Source organism: Podarcis cretensis (genome assembly GCF_951804945.1).
Source record: "Podarcis cretensis genome assembly, chromosome: 14".
NCBI classification, from domain to species: Eukaryota; Metazoa; Chordata; class Lepidosauria; order Squamata; family Lacertidae; genus Podarcis; species Podarcis cretensis.
In genome coordinates this window covers 42,511,276-42,525,151 of record NC_137183.1, presented here as the reverse complement: position 1 = coordinate 42,525,151, position 13,876 = coordinate 42,511,276, and the positions used below count along the sequence as shown (strand labels likewise).

The window sequence follows — 13,876 nt, the reverse complement described above, 5'->3', positions numbered from 1 at the left end:
CAGAGTGGTGGTGGGCAGATGGAGTCCAAACTGCTTATGTATTCCTCACTGTCTTCCATAGGTATTAAGCCACTTGTCTCCAACCGGAAAGATCCATGATGATAACATCCGGAGCCTCTTCTTTGGAGACTACTTTAAGCCACAAAGTGATGCAAAGATCTATGATGAAATAACAGACTTAAACAAGCTGACATCTGTTATGGAATACTATTTGGAGGAGTTCAACCAGATCAGCAAGGCGCCCATGTCTCTGGTTATGTTTAAATTTGCCATTGAGCATATCTCAAGGATATGCAGAGTACTGAAGCAGGATAACGGCCACTTGCTGCTGGTGGGCATCGGTGGAAGTGGCCGGCAGAGCGCCACCAAGCTGGGCACCTTTATGAATTCGTATGAACTCTTCATGATCGAAATCACAAAGTTCTACACCACAAATGACTGGAGAGAGGATATCAAGAAGGTCATGTTGCAGTCAGGGGTGGCCAACAAAAACACTGTGTTCTTATTTTGTGATAACCAAATAAAGGACGAGTCCTTTGTGGAGGACATTAACATGCTGTTGAACACGGGGGACGTGCCTAACATCTTTGCAGCAGATGAGAAGGCTGACATCGTTGAAAAAATGCAGGGTGCAGCAAGGACCGAAGGCAAGAGAATTGAAGCCACCCCTCTGGCCATGTACAACTTTTTTACTGAACGCTTGAAGAAAAACTTGCACATAGTTTTAGGTACAGATTAAAAAAACAAGTTACTTTTTCATTCTGATTCCTTCTAACATTTGACTGGGCTTGTCTGAGAAATAATGATTATGTCCATTGCAGCAATGAGTCCAATTGGAGATGCTTTCCGGAACCGCTTGCGAATGTTCCCTTCGCTGATCAACTGCTGCACTATCGATTGGTTCCAAAGATGGCCCACGGATGCTTTGGAAATGGTTGCCAACAAATTCTTAGAGGATGTGAAGCTGGAAGATGAAATCAGAAAATCGTATGTCATGGGATGCTTTGCAAAGCTTCCCCCATCCCGCGCCCTCTCTAATATAACAAATCTAAATTGGCACAATTTCTTGAAGGTATAGGCACGTAACTCCATTGCAGCCAAAATCAACAAAGGGTCTTGAGGCACCTTAGATGCTAACAAATTTATCCCAGCCTAGTCTTTCATGGACTTGATTAGGAATGAGGGATAAATTTGATTTAGATCTCATTTAAAGGCAAATCTACCAAAAGTCACACTTTCTGAAATAATACATGAATGGAAAGAACATTTTTCAAAATTCACATTTCTCTGAAACTGCTACCTTGTGGGCCAAGTAATGTGTATAAAGATGCATTTCCTAGGGGAAAATATGCCTACAAATGCATATATTCATTAAAATAAAATGCAAAGATGCAATAAATTGGGTGAGATTGCTTTCTAAAAATGGAAATATTAGGCAAAATTGCTTACAAAAATCTGTATATTAGAAATTCACACTGAAATGGTGATGAATTTCCAGGGGGATTTTTTATAAAATGGAAACTGAAGTGGAAATGTGAAAAACTGAACTTAAGATTAACAAAAAATGAGAAACTTGAGAGAAACTGAAATTGATACATTAAATCATCCCTAGTCTTAAGTCTACTTCAGAGATGGCTCTCCAGATATTGTTGAAGTACTACCCTCATCATCCCTGTTTACTGACTTTGCTGGTTGGGACAAGCTTTGGTGCTTGTAGTTCCACTTTTGATGCCTTCATAATGATCTGACTGAACTTAGTTAGGCCTGACATGGTCTATGGTTAATATTGAGCAGGACCAGTATCTAAGAAAGGTATTAAATAGCATTGTAGGCCATAGATATGGAGAACAGTTTTTGAAATTATTGCAGAATGATGTTGACTATTGTCCCTCACCACAAGGCTTTCTGATATGGTTAATTAGCATGTCACAAAATCAGCTCTTGGCATGTCCTCAAATAACCTTTATATCTTGAGCCAAAGTTTTACCAGAAAAATTATGTGCCTCTTATTCAATGTTCATGGACCACACAAAATTTAACTCATTGTTTGTATTAGCTGCCTATTAACATGCGTTTTCCCTGTAGGGTTGTGTCCATGTGTAAGTATTTCCAAGAAAATGTGAGAGAACTCTCCGTCAGTTATTACAGCACTCTTCGAAGACACAATTACGTAACACCAACATCCTATCTGGAATTGATTCTGACCTTTAAGGCGTTATTAAATAGTAAAAGGCACGAAGTGGATATGATGAGAAATCGCTATCTTGTGGGCCTTCAGAAGCTTGATTTTGCAGCTTCACAAGTAAGTGTGGACTGGAACAGGTAGATTATATGGAAACTTGTAATTGTTTTCATTGTCTGCAGTATCCATTGCAAGCTCAGTATTATTAACAGGGCTGTTCAAAGACAATGGCTGTATACACACCATATATTTAAAGCACATGACTTCCTCCAAAGAATCCCGGGAACTGCATCTTACAGAGCTACAACTCCCAGCACCCTTAGCAAACTACAGTTCCTGATTAGTTAGAAAGCAAAATCACTGGCAGATTCTGGTACCTAATCGCACACTAAAATGCTGGTGCATTTTTGTCAAGATTTTTTTTTCTGTATCTGAAATTGATTATGAAATGTGGTGAACTGAAGATTGGAATAGTAAGGAATTAATATCTTGATTATGCCCTCTCCCTTGGTCGTCCTCTTTAGGTTGCAGTGATGCAAAAGGAGCTGACTGCTCTTCAGCCGGAATTGATTCAGACCTCCGCAGAAACGGAGAAAATGATGATCCACATAGAAAAAGAAACTGTTGAGGTGGATGCCAAGAAGGAGCTTGTGGCTGCAGATGAAAAGGAAGCCAATGAAGCTGCAGCTATTGCCCAGGGTATTAAGGTAATTGTGCTGTGCAGCCCGGTGCTCCCTCCCCATCAGAGCTCATCTTTCCAGTGCTGTGTAATAACTGAGAAATCCGAACTAAGAAAGGTGTAAAGAGCTAGCAGCGACGTGTTGTTTCTGCCCTATTTATTGTTTCCCTGGAGGAATGTATGCAATGCTAGTCCTCAGAGTAGGGTCATTGAAATTAACGAACCCAAGTTAGTTCTGTCCTTTAATTTCAGTGAATCTGCTCTGTGTAGGACTAGCATTGAGTCCACTCCTAAGGCTTCAATCCTGGACCTCAAGTGTGGGAATGTTTATCAGCCCAAGGGCCACATTCCCTTCTGGGCAACCTTCTGAGGGCCACATGCCTGCGATGGGCAGAGCCAGAGGCAGAAGTGGATGGGGCGACAAATGCAAATTTTACTTTTTGTACAGTTGACTAGTGTCTTCATAGCCACACACCATCCAGACAAGGAAGTGGCATTGACAGGGTTCATGGACACAGACCAGTCAAACAAAAACAGTTGGGGGACAAAGTGAGGGGGGGGGGTTGCCAGAGAAGAGCTCTGAGGGCTAGACAGAGAGGAATAGATGGTTCTCCATCCTCTGTGTCAGGGAACTGCCATCAGCTCAGAGGCGAGAGGTGGAAGGGCAGTTGGGTTACAGGGAGCCTCCAAAGATCATGAGAATCAGCACTTCCTCTGCGGAGGAGGGAAGCCACACCTCTAGTGGGGAAGAGATGCAGGGCTTGGAGGATGCAAGGGAGAGCCAGAGCACCGTGCATGAGCAAAGCGGGGGGGGGGGAGGCAGGTCCCCCTTTGCCCACGCCCTCTCTGCGCAGTCGGTTTACGCGCAGAGAGGGGAGGCGTAGGATGGGGGTCAAGAGACTACTCTGCTGGGGAAAGTTTAAGGACCACCCACCCTCAGATTCTGCTAGTGACTGAGCAAGACATGGAATTGAGACGTTCTGCACTGTAAATGTTTTTGCACTGATAATAAAGTCTTTGAAAAGACCAGTGGGGGTCTTGCCTGTTCGCTCTCGAGCAACCACACCGGCAGATGTAACACTCTGCTATGCCAACTTACCCCATTGAACTCAATAAGACTTGCTGCTGAATAAATATACACAGGGCTGCACTGTCAGCACATGATGTGTCCTTCCATGGTTGGTTTTTAACTAAAGAGCAGCCACTTAAGAGGGGATGGTCACACTGGGAACATTATGCCACTGAGAGGGGATTCAATCCCTTGCCCCCACCACAGTTCTAATCTGCCTCCCCAGGGCTGCTACTTACCCCAAAGCAGGGAGAAACTATTTCTCCCAAATAGGTAAAGGTAAAGGTACCCCTGCCCGTACGGGCCAGTCTTGACAGACTCTGGGGTTGTGCGCCCATCTCACTCAAGAGGCCAGGGGCCAGCGCTGTCAGGAGACACTTCCGGGTCACGTGGCCAGCGTGACATCGCTGCTCTGGCGAGCCAGAGCCGCACACGGAAACGCTGTTTACCTTCCCGCTGGTAAGCGGTCCCTATTTATCTACTTGCACCCGGAGGTGCTTTCGAACTGCTAGGTTGGCAGGCGCTGGGACCGAGCAGCGGGAGCGCACCCCGCCGCAGGGATTCGAATTGCCGTCCTTTCGATAGGCAAGTCCTAGGCGCTGAGGCTTTAACCCACAGCGCCACCTGCGTCATTTCTCCCAAATACACATATGCTAAAAGTAATATTGGGCTAAAAATGCCCCCCTTTGTGGGGTCACAAGAGAGTGAGTGTGACACAGTTAGAGTGCTAGGCCAGGGGAGGCCAGGGTTCAAATCCCCATGGAGTTATAAAACTCACTGGGTGACCATGTGCCCGTTGCGCCAGGGAGTGCATTTGACAGGTGGGGAACTGCCAGGGAGAGGGCCCTTGATCAGTTTCAATCAAGGCACATCCAGTGGCAGCACCTGCAATAAGAAAGAAAAGGGCTGTTCTTGCAAAGATGTTGTTTCGCGGGACTGTGCAGTGGCATCCTGACAATGCAGTGGGAATATATTTGATGTGATGACATAAAAAAAAAAAAATGTCCAGTAGCACCATAGAGACCAACTAAGTTTGATGTGATTACAGGAAGAGTGTGAGGGGGACCTGGCGGAGGCAATGCCAGCCCTGGAAGCTGCCCTTTCGGCTCTTGATACCCTGAACCCTGCAGATATCTCCCTTGTCAAGTCCATGCAGAATCCACCAGGACCTGTCAAGCTGGTCATGGAGAGCATTTGTGTTATGAAAGGAATAAAGCCAGAAAGAAAGCCTGATCCAAGTGGAAGCGGTAAAACACACACACATAGACACACACACAAAATTATTGGGAGGGGTTGTCATGTGCTTCATTGTTGATATTGAGCATTGCCATTGTATCACTTTATATTATATATTAAGGCATTCACCCAGTAGAGTTTAGTCCATTAGGGCAAGTGTTGCCCTGCCCTACAAAGCTAAGCCTGTCTTTAGCCAGCCCTACCTTTGAAGGTGACCCAGAAACTACAACTAATGCAGAATGCAGCAGCTAGACTGGTGACTGGGAGTGGCTGCCGAGACCACATAACACCAGTCCTGAAAGACCTACATTGGCTCCCAGTACATGTGCGAGCACAGCTCAAAGTGTTGGTGCTGACCTTTAAAACCCTCAACGGCCTCAGCCCAGTATACCTGAAGGAGCATCTCCACCCTCATTGTTCAGCCTGGACACTGAGGTCCAGCTCCAAGGGCCTTCTGGCAGTTCCCTCACTGTGAGAAGTGAGGTTACAGGGAACCAGGCAGAGGGCCTTCTTGGTAGTGGCGACCATCCTGTGGAGCGCCTTCCCTTCAGATGTCAAGGAAATAAACAACTATCTGACTTTTAGGAGACATCTGAAGGCAGCCCTGTTTAAGGAAGTTTTTAATGTCTGATGTTTCATTGTATTTTAAATATTTTGTTGGAAGCTGCCCAGAGTGGCTGCGGAAACCCAGCCAGATGGGTGCGGTATAAATAAATTATTATTATTATTATTATTATTATTATTATTATTATTATTACTCCTTCTCCTCCTTAGCCCCAGTGTTGCTGTTATAGAACTCAGCAGGAAGGAGGGTGAAGACAAAGCCAGAATTAGTTGACTCTGCCTATCATTGACTCTAACTCCTCCTGCATTCTGCCCTAAAAGTCCAATAGGCTTCAGCCTCCACTGCATTCAATGCAATAAAATAGACCATAGATACAAGTGTTAGGGGAAGTGAGTCATTATACCACCTTATCCATTTGCTTTGGCTTAAGATTTACCTGGATGCTCAAAAAACTATTTCAGGGGAAAGAACAGGGAGGTTGAAAATCTTCCAGATTTGTTAAATGAGATATTCGTATTTTGAAAACATTTTAATATATATGTATTTATGTGAAATTTCAGGTAAAATGATAGAAGACTACTGGGGAAGTTCCAAAAAGGTTCTAGGGGATCTGAAATTCCTCGAAGGCTTGAAGACTTATGACAAAGACAATATCCCATCAGCTGTAATGAAGAGAATTAGAGAGAAGTTCATCAACCATCCGGACTTTCAGCCAGCTGTCATAAAAAATGTATCATCCGCCTGTGAAGGCTTGTGTAAATGGGTGAGAGCCATGGAAGTGTACGACCGTGTTGCAAAGGTGGTAGCTCCAAAACGTGAACGACTCAGGGAGGCTGAAGGTTTGCTCGCTGTACAAATGCAGAAGCTCAATACGAAGCGAGCAGAACTCAAGAAGGTGATTGACCGCCTCCAGGACCTGAATGACGAATTTGAAGAAATGAATAACCGGAAGAAAGAACTTGAGAACAACATTGAAATATGCTCTCAGAAGCTGGACAGGGCTGAAAAGCTGATCAGTGGCTTGGGAGGCGAGAAGGATAGGTGGACGGAAGCAGCACGCCTGCTAGGAATTCGATACACTGACCTCACTGGGGATGTCTTGTTATCTTCAGGGACGGTGGCTTATCTGGGAGCCTTTACCGTTGATTACCGTACAGAATGTCAGAAGAAATGGCTGGCTTTGTGCAAGGAGGAGAAAGTCCCATGCTCGACTGATTTCAGCCTGAGTAACACTTTAGGGGACCCAGTCAAGATCCGTGCCTGGCAGATTGCCGGCTTGCCAATTGATTCCTTTTCAATTGACAACGGCATCATTGTTTCCAACTCAAGACGGTGGGCTTTAATGATTGATCCTCAAGGGCAAGCCAACAAGTGGGTCAAAAATATGGAAAGGGGCAATAAGCTTTCCGTTATCAAGTTGTCTGACACCAACTATGTAAGGACTTTGGAGAATGCCATCCAGTTTGGAACCCCAGTCTTGCTTGAAAATATTGGCGAGGAATTGGATGCTTTCTTGGAGCCGGTGTTGCTAAAGGCAACTTTCAAACAGCAAGGTGTGGAGTACATGAGACTGGGAGAGAACATTATTGAGTACTCAAGGGATTTCAAGTTTTACATAACGACACGCTTAAGGAATCCTCATTATCTTCCTGAAATTGCTGTGAAAGTTTGTCTGCTCAATTTTATGATCACCCCTCTAGGGCTTCAGGACCAGCTTCTTGGGATTGTGGCTGCGAAGGAAAAGCCTGAGCTGGAAGAGAAGAAGAACAAGCTGATTGTAGAAAGTGCAGCAAACAAGAAACAGCTGAAGGAGATTGAAGACAAAATCCTGGAAGTTCTTTCCAAGTCGGAAGGAAATATCTTAGAAGATGAAACAGCCATTAAAATCCTCTCTTCTTCCAAAGAGTTGTCTGAAGAAATATCTGAAAAGCAGGAAATTGCCACTATTACCGAAATGGAAATAGATGCCACCCGAATGGGGTACAAGCCAGTGGCCGTTCATTCAGCAACAGTCTTCTTTTGCATTTCTGATCTGGCTAACATTGAACCAATGTATCAATATTCCCTGATATGGTTTATTAACCTCTATGTCCAGTCTCTTGCCAATAGCAGGAAAAGCGATGTTTTGGAAGAACGGATTGAATTCATAATTGACCATTTCACAATCAGCATCTACAACAACGTCTGCCGATCCCTGTTTGAGAAGGACAAGCTTCTTTTCTCCCTACTTCTGACTATAGGGATCATGAAAGGGAGAGATGAGATTGATGATGAGGTCTGGCGTTTCCTTCTGACGGGTGGGGTTGCGCTCGAGAACCCGTATGCAAATCCTGCCCCAGAGTGGTTGTCCGACAAATCGTGGGCTGAAATTGTGCGTGCCTCAGGGCTGAAAAACTTGCGTGGGCTGTTGGATCATGTGGAGTCCAATGTCACGGAATGGAAACTGATTTATGATTCTGCCAAACCTCATGAAGAAGAGTTTCCCGGTGAATGGAATCTGGTCACGGGTCTTGACCGCATGGTCATCCTCCGATGCCTGAGACCAGATAAAATCATCCCAGCCACCCAACTGTTCATCTCAGACAACATGGGGAAGATATATATCGAACCCCCAACATTTGATCTTGTTGGAAGTTACCATGATTCCAACTGCTGCGCACCTCTGATTTTTGTCCTGTCGCCAGGTGCTGATCCCATGGCAGGTGAGGTTTCTTAAATAACCCAACATGAAATCCTCCTTTCATGATACTGCCTTTTGGTTGAACAAGGCTATAATTTGCACCTTTCACTACCCACACCCTGAGCAGCGGCTCAAACTCTGACCCAGAGGAAGAGTGCACAGTCAGATTTTTTAAAAAAATGGCAGTGCAAGCAGATGAGGTGCTGGATCTAGACCTGGGTCCCCAATTCTGAACTTGAGCCAGAGATTCCATGGTCAGAGGCAGTAATGCTTCTCAATGCCAGTTGCCGGAAACCACAGGAGGCAAGAGTGCTGTTGTGTTCAAGTCCTACTTGCGAGTTGCCCACAGGCATCTGGTTGACCATTATGAGAACAGGATGCTGGACTAGATGGGCCATTGGCTGATCCAGCAGGCTCTTATTATGCTCTTATGAGACCCTCAAACTAGGATCCCTAGAGGCAGCATCTCCTGGGCCAGATTCATCTGTAGGTCCAACCTTCTCCTCTGCCCCAGGGCCTGTTTTCCAGCACACAAAATGCACCCAGAAGAAACTCAGTGGGGAAAGACCACGGCTCATGGTACCCTTTTCATGGAGAGGGTTCCAGGTTCAGTTGCTGGCATCTCCAGGTAAGGCTAGGAGAGAACTGCTGCCAGTTCATCTACTGGGCTAGATGAACCCATGTTCTGACTCTGTATAAAGTAGCTTCCTACTGACATTCCTTAATTTTTCTATATGTTGGGTGCAGAGGTCTTTGCAACAGCATCTTGCCAGAAAGTCCTCCAAAAAGCACTTGTAATTCCCCATCACCACCTTTATTATTAGTAGTAGTAGTATTAGTAGTATTAGTAGTATTAGTATTAGTATTAGTATTAGTATTAGTATTAGTATCCCTCCCATCTGACTGGGTGGCACTATGGGCAGCGTCCAACATATATAAAAAACATAATAGCATATACAGGGCTGCCGTCAGATGTCTTCTAAAGGTTACAGTTACTTTAACTGAGAAGATACCATTTGGGTTTCTTGTATAGTGTTCGTGACGCTAAAACCCTGCACATTTATTAAAACGATTTGTATTTAAATATTTGATGCTAGGCTTGTTGAAGTTTGCTGATGATCTTGGCATGGAAAGCATCCAGACTATTTCACTTGGCCAGGGCCAAGGCCCAATAGCAGCAAAGATGATTAATCAGGCTATCGTGGACGGGACTTGGGTTGTGCTGCAGAACTGCCACCTCGCAACCAGCTGGATGCCTGCTTTGGAAAAAATCTGTGAAGAGGTTATAGTACCTGAGAATACTCATACCAAGTTCAGGCAAGAATTCAATATCTGTTATTCAGTCTACATGGGATGCTGTAGAAATCTCATTTCCTGGGCTCCAGACAGCCTCTTTTGCTGGTCAGGAAAGTGGTGCAATGACAGTTCTGATTCTCTGGGGTTCTAGGGTCACAGAGGACATGGCAGCAGGCTTTTAAAAAGAAGGTAATATTAGAAAAATATCTCTTCCCACTGAGGCCATGCCAGATAATATCACAGTGAGCAGGGTCATGCAGGTAAGATCAGGCTCAGTAGCATGTGCCTCGATTTAGCAGTATCAGGGCCAAGGTCACATCTATATGTTAATACAGTGGTACCTTGGGTTACAAACACCTCTGGTTACAAACACTTTGAGTTACAGACTCCACTAACCCAGAAGTAGTACCTCGGGTTAAGTACTTTACCTCAGGGTAAGTACAAAAATCGTGTGGCGGCAGTGGGAGGCCCCATTAGCTAAAGTGGTACCTCAAGTTAAGAACTGTTTCAGGTTAAGAACAGACCTCCAGAACGAATTAAGTTCGTAACCAGAGGTACCACTGTATATAAAGCCCTTAACAGCTTATCACTAGTTTACTTGTGAGATCGCCTTATCCCATATATGCCTACGCAACTGCTTTGATCTGTGGAACAGGCACTGTTACTAGTGCCTCATAATACTTGTTCCGTATTTGTAAGAAATTGATATTTTCAGTTGGAACTCCCAAGCAGGTACCTTCACTGTACTCTTTTTGGTGCCTGCTAAAAACACATCCATAAATATAGAATCTTGACTTACATTTTAATCTGCTTTCCCTCCCTGCCCCCATTGTTGATTTTATTTATTTTTGAATGTTTTCAATAGTTGTTTCTTTTCTTTTTTTTAGATGATTTTATTTTTATGATTTTATGATTTTACTCTTTCTGTAAACTGCTTTGAGGTTTTCCCGCAATTGAGTGGTATATAGATCTTGTGAAATAAATAAAAATAAATATACGCCCAGATTTAGGCAAGCCCTATCAGGACCACGGAAAGGTCCTGTGACCTCCAGTGGCTGCAGTCTTCCCTTTGTTGTGCTTAATGGGTGGATGTTGTCTCAGCAAAGAGTTTAAGGTTGGCAAACCCTGCCCCGCAATTAGCCCTGCCTTTGCAGAGGAGCTGGCTGTGCTCTTTAAAGGGCTATTGCCAGTTCCATAACTGCTGACTTCTACAAGACTGAAGAGATGAAATGCTACTGGGGACTCATCCTAAGGGATTGAGGGTGGTGGGAGAGCTACATCTTCTGGCTGGAAAGGCATGGAAGGAGGTGCTAGAAGGTCCCCTCCTTGCACAGGGCTGCCTGCTTCTCCTCTTCATCAGAGTCTTCCTCAGGGCAGGGTGGGGGCCCAGATTTGGGGATCATTACATTTTTTAGAACTTTTTCTATTGGAAGCAGTGGTTTGTGCAGGGTCAACACAAAGGTTTTCCTGTAACTGCCCCTCTGCAGTTTTCACTTTTTCACTGACACTACTACATGTCTTGGTGTTGACCATTGTATTCCTGGTTGTAAAGAGGGGGTTGAGGTGGGGTTTGTGTTGGTGCTTTGTGACAGTGCTAGTCTCCCTTTCTCTTGCACATAAGAGCTTTCTATGTAGCAGGATCCCCCTTCTAAAAAAACTAAAAAAACACAAAGTTGCATTCATCTGAGCTCCTGTCTTGAGTCTGAAGTGGTACGGTCCAGACACAGGTTGACCATCTCAATGAGAGCTAGGCCTCTAACACATTTGTTACAAAGGCACACACAAGATACTTAACCATTATTCAAATGTGTGAAAATAAGCTTGTGTATCTTCACCAGGGGTAGCCCAGGTGGTACCATCCAGATGTTGTAGACCACAATTCCCACCAGCCCCAACCAGCATAATAATAGTTTTATTATTTATACCCCTGCCATCTGGCTGAGTTTTCCCAGCCACTCTGGGTGGCTTTCAGCACATATAAAAACATAATAAAATGTAAAAGTAGTAAGGGTTGCTAGCTGTCTAAAAACATCTGGAGGGTGCACACACTGGCAACCCCTGACGTACACATAGACAGCATCCACACCATGTAACCAAATTTATTTCTGCTCCCAACTTCATTAGATTGTGGCTGACTAGTTATCCATCTGAAAAGTTTCCTGTCAGCATTCTCCAGAATGGAATAAAAATGACCAACGAGCCACCTAAAGGGGTGAGAGCAAATCTCCTTCGATCCTACCTCAACGACCCAGTTTCTGACCCCATGTTCTTTAACAGTTGCGAAAAGAAAGAAATTTGGCAGAAGCTGCTGTTTGGCCTCTGCTTCTTCCATGCTCTTGTGCAAGAAAGAAGAAACTTTGGTCCATTAGGTAAGATGTTGTGTGCTTTATTGTTTTCAAAAACAATTTTGTGGGTTTTTTTGTGGTAGATGGCTCTGGGGAGGTGGGAACAGAAAGTCAAGCCAGAGGAGGTTTGCATATGGTCTTCACCTTCATCCATCTTTCTCCTTGCCACCCAAGACAAGGTAGATGGTAGGTGGTTCTGTGGCCAGCAGAGGCTGGAGCAGGCTCTGAGATGGTGTCTGTCCAATTCTTCATCCAGGATGAAAGCAGTATAAATGGTTCCTATCTGCCCCCCTCCCCACTTTATCCTCACAACATTGTGAGTAGATAAATCTGAAAGAGTGTGACCCAGTCATTCACAGAGTGTTGTTCCTCAGTAGGGATGGGGAGAAATCCAACTCCGTTCGCCTTTAAAGGCAAACCTACCTTATTCACAGCCATCCTTCAGAATTCACATTTCTCCAAATTTTGTGGTTTTCCCAGCCAAGTTGTATTTACAAAAGTTCACATACTGAGGTAAATGGTGTGCAGAATTGCATATGTACATGAAAATTACATACAAATATGCATTACGTTCAGGGAAGTGGCTTTGGGGGAAATGTACGTATGTATTAGGCAAATTTGCTCACAAAAATGTGTATATTAGAAATTTGCACTAAAATGCCAGCGAGTTTTTGTGAGAACTTAACAACAACAACCTCAAACTTGTATATAAATGTGAAGAACTGCATTTAAGATTGGAAATATTAGAAACCTAAAGTGACAGATTCACCCATCCCTATTCCTGAGTGAGGAATTTAAAGTGGATCTCCCTGATCTACTGCTCTGTCCACAACACCACACTGATGCTATCATCTTATATGTGCTGCAACTCAATAATAATAATAATAATAATAATAATAATAATAATAATAATAATAATAATAATATTTTTTAATTTATACCCCGCCCGCCCTAGCCAAGGCCGGGCTCATAGCGGCTTACAAGCAATAATAAAAACAAGTTGAATGATTACAACTTAAAAACAAAATTAAAATACAACATTAAAATGTTGAAATATTAAAATATTGAAATATTAAAATGTAGCCTCATTGCAGGAGGAGAAGGAAAAGAAAAAAGAAAGAGAGGGAGGGAATCAAATTGGCTCCAAGTCAAAGGCCAGGTGGAACAACTCTGTCTTACAGATCCTGCGGAAAGAAATCAGATCCTGCAGGGCCCTGGTCTCATGAGGCAGAGTGTTCCACCAGGCCGGAGCCAGAGTTGAAAAGGCCCTGGCTCTGGTTGAAGCCAATCTAACTTCCTTAGGGCCCGGGACCACTAGGGTGTTGCTATTTATGGACCTTGAGGCTCTCCGTGGGGCATACCGGGAGAGGTGGTCCTGTAGGTACGAGGGTCCTAGGCCATGAAGGGCTTTAAAGGTCAAAAGCAGCACCTTAAATCTGACCCTGTACTCCACTGGGAGCCAGTGCAGCTTGAAAAGCACTGGGTGAATATGCTCCCATGGCAGAGACCCCGTGAGGAGCCTCGCTGCAGCATTCTGCACCCTCTGGAGTTTCTGGGTCAGCTTCAAGGGCAGTCCCGCGTAGAGCGAATTACAGTAGTCAAGCCTGGAGATGACCGTCGCATGGATCACTGTGGCCAGGTCCTCTAAACAAAGGAACAGCACAGCATGGATTAAACAGGCACTGGCAACCGCTTTTGACCCCATGCCACTAATGGTACAACCATTGGACCAATCATTGTGTTAGTCTGTGATCCAGTTCAGTTTTGCATCAGTACATAGCTCTTTCGACGATTAAGCTGGGGCTTAGTTTTATTGAAGATTTC

General features: G+C 44.4%; 1 protein-coding gene across 7 annotated transcripts in view; it reads left to right on the top strand.

The window, feature by feature from the left end:
• DNAH3 (dynein axonemal heavy chain 3) overlaps positions 1-13,876 on the top strand; it is a 99,121-nt gene that overhangs the window by 77,950 nt on the left and 7,295 nt on the right. For all 7 annotated transcript variants that reach the window (XM_079953619.1, XM_079953622.1, XM_079953618.1 and 4 more), the window contains exons 48-55: positions 62-728; positions 822-987; positions 2,086-2,302; positions 2,707-2,889; positions 4,979-5,177; positions 6,292-8,433; positions 9,509-9,728; positions 11,832-12,076. In XM_079953619.1, coding sequence (XP_079809745.1) covers positions 62-728; positions 822-987; positions 2,086-2,302; positions 2,707-2,889; positions 4,979-5,177; positions 6,292-8,433; positions 9,509-9,728; positions 11,832-12,076 — 4,039 coding nt within the window. The remainder of the gene's footprint in view (positions 1-61; positions 729-821; positions 988-2,085; positions 2,303-2,706; positions 2,890-4,978; positions 5,178-6,291; positions 8,434-9,508; positions 9,729-11,831; positions 12,077-13,876) is intronic.